Here is a 6,928-nt window from a genome sequence, read left to right on the forward strand (position 1 = left end):
TCGCGGCTTGGGTTTCAAAATATCTATACAGTGCAAGTGTGGTGTTCAATATATTAATTCATCTCCTCTAATCGATAACAAATCGTACGAAGTAAACAGGAGGATAGTTTTTGTAATGAGACTATTGAGAATTAGCAGAGAGGGAATCAATTTATTCTGTGGCTTGATAGATATATCCCAAGGTCTAAATTCAACCTTGTACTACGCCACCATGAAGAATATCCACAGTGGAGCGAAAGCTGTATACGATATTATTGGGAAAGCAGTGAATGCAGATACCATGCATGATGCCATTGGGAAGGCAGTGAGTGCAGAAAAAACAAAGAATGCTGAGCATGGAAATCCACTGACAGACATTTCTGTGTCGGGGGACGGAACATGAAAAAAGCGAGGATACAGTTCATTGTTTTGAATCGCAACTCTTATCGGCAAATATACAGGCAAAGTGATTGATCTTGGCGTGAAATCATCCTACTGCCATGCTTGTAACTTATGGGATTCACAATTCGGCACTCAAGCATACGACGATTGGTTCGAAGAACATAGCGGCGAATGTACTTCAAATCACGATGGATCAGCTGGTAAAATGGAGGTTGATGGAATTACAGAAATGTTCCGACGATTTTGGGAAATCCATGAAGTGCGTTACACTAAGTACATTGGTGGTGGCAACATAAAAACGTTCAAGGCCTTATTGGAAGACAAACCTTACGGTGATGATATGATAGTGACGAAGAACGTCAGACACGTTGAAATGCAAAGAAAGTGAAAAAACTCGGAGGAAAAGGAAAATTAAGTGATAAATTAATAAAAGAATTGACAATTTTCTACGGTTTGGCCATCAGAAGACATCCAAATTCTGTTGATGACATATACAATGCTGTGTGGGCAACGTTCTACCACAAAATCTCGACGAACGAAAATCCCCAGCATATGTACTGTCCAGTAGGATCACAAAATTGGTTCAAGTGCAGCATTGCCGAAGCCGAGAATGCACTAAATGAATTCGATAACGAAGCTCCACTACATGAAGATGTAAAAAATGCTATTGAGCAAATTTATAACGATGTATCATCGAGGGACTTGTTGAAGAGGTGCTTAGGTGGCGACACTCAAAATAACAAGGAGATCTTCAACTCGACCATCTGGCGACTCGCACCTAAACACCTTCACTGTGGTGTAAAAACGATTGATATCGCGGCATATCTAGCAGCAGGGATTTAATGAGGGTTTCATTGTTGTTCTTCAAACCATGGCAACGATGGGGATAATTATAGGCCAGCAATCGTCCATATTCGCCGATGCGCGGGATCGACAGCGCCTAGAAAGATCGACGAGACGCAGCCTTGAATCCACGAAAGAGGCTCGAACAAGGCGTAGAAGCAATTTTTTGTCTCAAAATGAGTTCTACGAGACAGAAGAAGGAATATTATATGGCCCTGGCATAGCCGATTAGCATATAAATACTGTAAGTACTCGATATGTCCCCATAAACCGTACTCTTAACTTTAAACTCTTTTTTCTCGAAACAGCTTTTTTTCAACTAGTGTGCACGATTTCTAAAAACTATTGAACCGATTGCTTTCAAATTCGGGCAGCATGCTCAGTCAATGTGCTTCTTCCGTTTGACCAACCAAAAAGTTAATACGTTCAGTATTTGTTTGCTTATAAGAAAAAGATCGATCGATTATTTTGGATTAATCGGTAACTTGAGTTCAAGACCTCGCTAGAACCTCAAATATTTTTTGTTTTTTTTTCGCTTCGTTAAACGATAGCTACATGTGTTTAAAAAAAAAGATGTTTTTGGATTTTTGTTGCAGGATTATCGAGAAAGCTACAATATAGCACACCATCGGATATGGACCATCGCGGATCTCGGGGGGTGGGAGGTGTATTTTTGGAGGAAATCGATTCAATTTTTTTTTATATATACATAAAGAATTAATAAATCTACATGCCAAATTTCACCTTGATCCGTTGTATAGTTTTTTCACCAAAAAATGAGAAAAAAGCGGAAAAATTAGCGGAAAAAAAGACATTCCCCCCTTAATATATACAAAAAAATGCTTGCGCATACAGTTATACGCAATATATACAATATTTAATATTGACACAATACTTAACCATCTAATTCATGAGTATGGTATGTGGCACGGTCGTAAAGTGTTGCGCCCTTACCAATACTTTTTTTTGTTTTTTACTTGGGGAAATGCATTTACGTACCCCTCGCGCTGGCGTGCAATACGTGAGGGAGTGTGGGACTCACCTGAAACTTCAGGAATACCTACTAAAACCCCAAGACCGCCGAAAAACGGTATCCTAATCGGAGTCGTAGTCGGAGTCCGATTCAGAATCCGACCGCTTCACCCGTTCGGCCCTTTCATCGAACATCGAGTCGGTGATGTGGTCCAACTGGCGGAATCTATTTTCCTCCTCTGTTACATGGCGAATAAAATTTTGCCACATCTCCAGCGATACATTTTCGATTGTTTCGTATACTAGGCGCTGAACATCACGTAATTTATACGTGGTGTTCCGTGCCCTCACGTAATCTTTAATATTTACCCATGCTAATTCGATGGGGTTCAGCTCACAGCGATAAGGAGGAAGTCGGAGCACATTGTGGCCATGTTGCTTGGCGTACTCATCTATAACATAATTTCTCTTATACTTTTGAGAGAGCTCTATTAACTGCGCCTTCACGAAATGTTGCTCCACTTTTTCCGCCTTACCCAGCAGCCACGTAATTATTTCATTTTTTCTCCACTGCATGTTGGGATATTTTTCAATTTTTTTGCTTTGTTAAGGAGCATTGTCCATAATAATTACGGCCCTATCTTTTAGCATAGGCAAAAAAGTCCGAAATTAATCGAAAAATGTATCGCCGTTCATTTCGTCATGATAGTCGGCAGAATTTTTGTTCGCCTCAAAACAGAGAAGGGGTCCATCTACGAACCCATCTACTGACCGGTTGTGTCCGATGATTAGGCGTTTCCCCGTATTTTGGGGACCAGGGATCCCTGTAGATAGCCCCCTTTTTTGTGCGTTCTGAATGCTGGGGACAGACGTGTTCACCCACAGTCGTTTTCGGATGTTTACAGCATTCACCCATGTTTCGTCCAAATAGTAAATGGGGCGGCTCTGAGATCTGTAGTCTTGGATTTTTTTTTTTATTTTAAATCTCAAAAGAGATTTATAAAAAACTTGTACAGAAAGTGAAAAACAGACATAACGAACTTGTTACAACGGATCTTACAGTAAACTATTGATACTTATAAGTAAACTTAAACTACAATTTGCAGATAACTGACTAAGATTGAAGTATTTATACCCTTAACTTACAGACTTTCAAAAAGTTTATCATATGTAGGCAAGCCTTGATATTCGGTTTCGCTAATAACATGGATACCTCTACAGGTAGCTGTAGACCTTCCTTGCGAAGATTTACAATTAAATTATATCTCTCTCTGTTATACAAATCGCACTGCCATAAAACATGATTAAGTGATTTTATCATATAAATTACATCTACACCTGGGGTTGTCAGTGATGCTTATTCGAGCAAGGGAGGCTGCCAAATGATAATGGTTTGCTCTACTTCTATTAATTGATACAATGGCTGATCGAGGTAACTTTAAGTAGTGGTACCAGGGATGACGATTCTCCCTGTAAAAAAGACGAAAGTAATCCCTACCCTTATGTAGACCTTAATCCTGAACCCTTTCGTTACGGATACCGACTACAGTCGGCGGCCGCGTGACGACCTGTGTGTACGGGTGCCGACTATAGTCGGCGGCCGTGCGACGTCCTGTGTATACGGGTCCAACTATAGCCGACCGCGGGACCCGCGGGATGACCTGTGTGTATGGGTGCGGCACATTTCGCGGCGCGTACTGCCGTAAGCAAAGGGTTAAGTACATTTACAGAGTTAGTTAACATTTCTTTTTTGAAGGTTTCTAGTAAGTCTGTGTAAGGGATGCTGGTGGCGTGAACACAGTTAGAGTGAGAGGCACCTTTAGCAAGAGCGTCAGCTCTTTCGTTATCTACAATACCCGAATGTGATGGTATCCAGAAAAATTTTATAAAGTTATTGTTTGTCTTTTTGTTATTGAATTTGTTGAATTTCTTTTTAATAATCAGAATGTGGGGGTTCGTTTTGATGTCCGTTTTTGTTGATTCTAAGCTCATGAGCACACTCAATGCGTCCGAGAAAATAATAAAATTGTGGTTACTATTTTCTGTGGCAAAATCAATCGCATCCGCAATAGCAATGCATTCGGCTGTAAAAACCGAAGCTAATTTATCTGAACTTTTCTTGGCGGATGTATTTAGTTCCTCACAAAAAAAAGATGAACCAGTACAAGTGCTGTCATGGCTTTTACTGCCATCGGTAAATATAGAAATGGCGCTATTTTCTTTGACAAGACTCTTCACTTTACAGTTAATAACTTCCAAGCTATTCAGCGTTTTCAGAGACTGGCCAAACCTAAGGTCAAAAGGGATCGAAGTGTTTATTGTTTCATAGTCATGAGAGTACATGGTAAAATTCGGGTTAGATTCAATTTTGTCTGATATGGACATTATGCGTGAGATACACTGTTTCAGTAAACTGCTCGATCTGCTCGTTTTATTTTTAGTGATATTGTAGAAACGTTTGATAGATTGAAAGGTAAGAGAGTTGCTGTTGGAAAAAACCTTTGAAAGAAAGCGGAGACATAAATATTTAGAGCGTTGTTTAAGCACGGGAATTTTGGGTTCAACTAATAATATATTGGTGGGTGTGCTTCTGCGATACCCCAGTGCCAGTCTAATGGCTAAGTATTGAAGCTTCTCAAGCCTTTCCTCTTCTTTTTTACGTTTAGGAAAGTAGATAAAAGAGACATAGTCTATGATGGAGCGCACAAAACTTTTATATAGAGTAATGAGGGTGGAGGGATCCGCACCTCACCACGTACCTCTTAGAAGTTTAATAATGTTTAACGCCCTATTACATCTCTTAATAACCTGGTCAATTTGTAGGGTGAATGACAAAGTGTAATCAAAAAGTAATCCAAAGAAGCGAGCATATTCGCTTGATTTAATCGTTGTATCTTCAATTTTTATTTCAATAGAACCTGGTTTGATTTTCTTTTTGTTAAAATGCTGAACGACAGTTTTGTGAGGGGATAAAATCAAACCTAAATTAAAAAGATTATTTTTCATAGTTTCAATAGCTCTTTCTATCATTTTTGTTCCTCTTAAGCTAGAGGGGGTCTTAATATAGACTGCTAGATCGTCGGCAAATTTGGAGATTGCCACCCTACATTGAACATTATCAGCGATATTTGATGTATATATTATGAAGAGTAAAGGGTTTAAGACCCCACCTTGCGGCACTCCTTTGAACACAGATCTTGGTGTATCTTTAGAGTTAAACGAAAATAAAAATCTTTCGTGCATAAGGAATTTGACAAACACTAAAACATTTGGTGAGCAGCCAAAGGAGGCTAATTTGGAAAGCAGAATAACAATATTCACGTTGTCAAAAGCCCCTTAAATATCAAGGAAGGCAGCAATGACTTCCCGGTTTTCCGCAAAAGCTTCCTCTACTTTTAATGTTAAGTTTGTGAGATTGTCAATACAGGATTTACCTCTCCGAAAACCATATTGGGAACCGGGAATCAAGTTTCTACTTTCCAAACAAGTCGGTTTTTGACAATCGTTTCGAACAGTTTATATAGACAGGACGTAAGGGAAATAGGTCGAAGGCTTATACCATCAGATTTAGTAACGAAGAAAACAAAAGCACTTTTCTAATTGCAGGGGTAATCTCTGACTAAAAACATTGAGTTAAATACGTTCAGTAGAGTAATTTTTAATTTCATCGGCAGTTTACTCAGAATGTCGAAGTCGATTCCGTCCATACCAGGAGCAGAGTTTCTCTTTTTAGAATCGAGTGCAGTAGAAAATTCAGTAAAGTTAAAGGGTGAATCAAAAAAGGTGTTCGGAGCTGAATGAGAAAGCCAATTAGGGTCAGTCGGAGCCCAGGGGGGGCTTAGTTTGTTAATCACGTAGTCGACGTCGTCATTGTTACTGAAATTTGATGGAATATGTTGGGGTTGGATCTTAACCCATGAATTCTTAAAAATCTTGCACTTATTCCAAACATAACGGGAGTTAGAATCGAAATTTATACTTTCTGCAAAATGACGAAAGCATTCTTTTTTCTTTTTTTTTAAGTTTTTATAGCTTTTGCACACATTTTTTTATATTGTATCAGATCATCTAGTTCTAAGGAAAATTCCCACTTTTTGTATGCGGCTCGACGTAATCTTTTAAGGGTATCGCACTCCTTGTCCCACCAAGGTACAGGATTTCTTCTTCTGAGATGAGGGATGGGGACTTTAACGGGGGAGCTAAGTCGTATGGCTTGAGTCAAAATCTCGACAAATGAAACGTATTTAGAACTAGGGGGCAGGTTCATGTATTTTTCAGTAAGAAAGAAAGGATAAGATTCTTCCAACAAATCGCAAAATTTGGTCCAATCTGTACGAACAGATTTGAGCTTGAACGAGTGTTTCTCAAAAAAACTTTTTTGAATATTAACATCAACAAAAACGGGGTAATGATCGGAACCCCAAGTTTCATCACACACTCTTACGTCTAGCTTGTCAGCAATGTTAATGGTAGAAAAAATGAGGTCTAAGTTGGACTTGCGATTTGAATGTAAATCTATATGCGTATATGAGTTTTCGTTATGCAAAAACAAATTTTTTAATTCGAAAGCAATCTTTAATCTCCTGCCATTATTGTCAGTATAACGACAGTTCCAGTTAGCATTATGAGCGTTAAAGTCGTCAAAAAATATAACGTTACCGTTTTTATCTACATTGTTAGCGATTGCATTCCATTGGACCTGAGTGAGTGTAAAACCAGGAGTTCTATAGCA

General features: G+C 39.0%; 1 protein-coding gene across 1 annotated transcript; it reads right to left on the reverse strand.

Moving 5' to 3' along the window:
• Positions 1 to 2,319: 2,319 nt before the first annotated feature.
• Positions 2,320 to 2,772, reverse strand: LOC128885609 (uncharacterized). The gene has a single exon (XM_054139708.1). The coding sequence runs from the start codon at positions 2,770 to 2,772 to the stop codon at positions 2,320 to 2,322; it is 453 nt and encodes a 150-aa protein (XP_053995683.1).
• Between the last annotated feature and the right edge of the window lie 4,156 nt (positions 2,773 to 6,928).

Source organism: Hylaeus anthracinus, unplaced genomic scaffold (assembly GCF_026225885.1).
Source record: "Hylaeus anthracinus isolate JK02 unplaced genomic scaffold, UHH_iyHylAnth1.0_haploid 11981, whole genome shotgun sequence".
Taxonomy (NCBI): domain Eukaryota; kingdom Metazoa; phylum Arthropoda; class Insecta; order Hymenoptera; family Colletidae; genus Hylaeus; species Hylaeus anthracinus.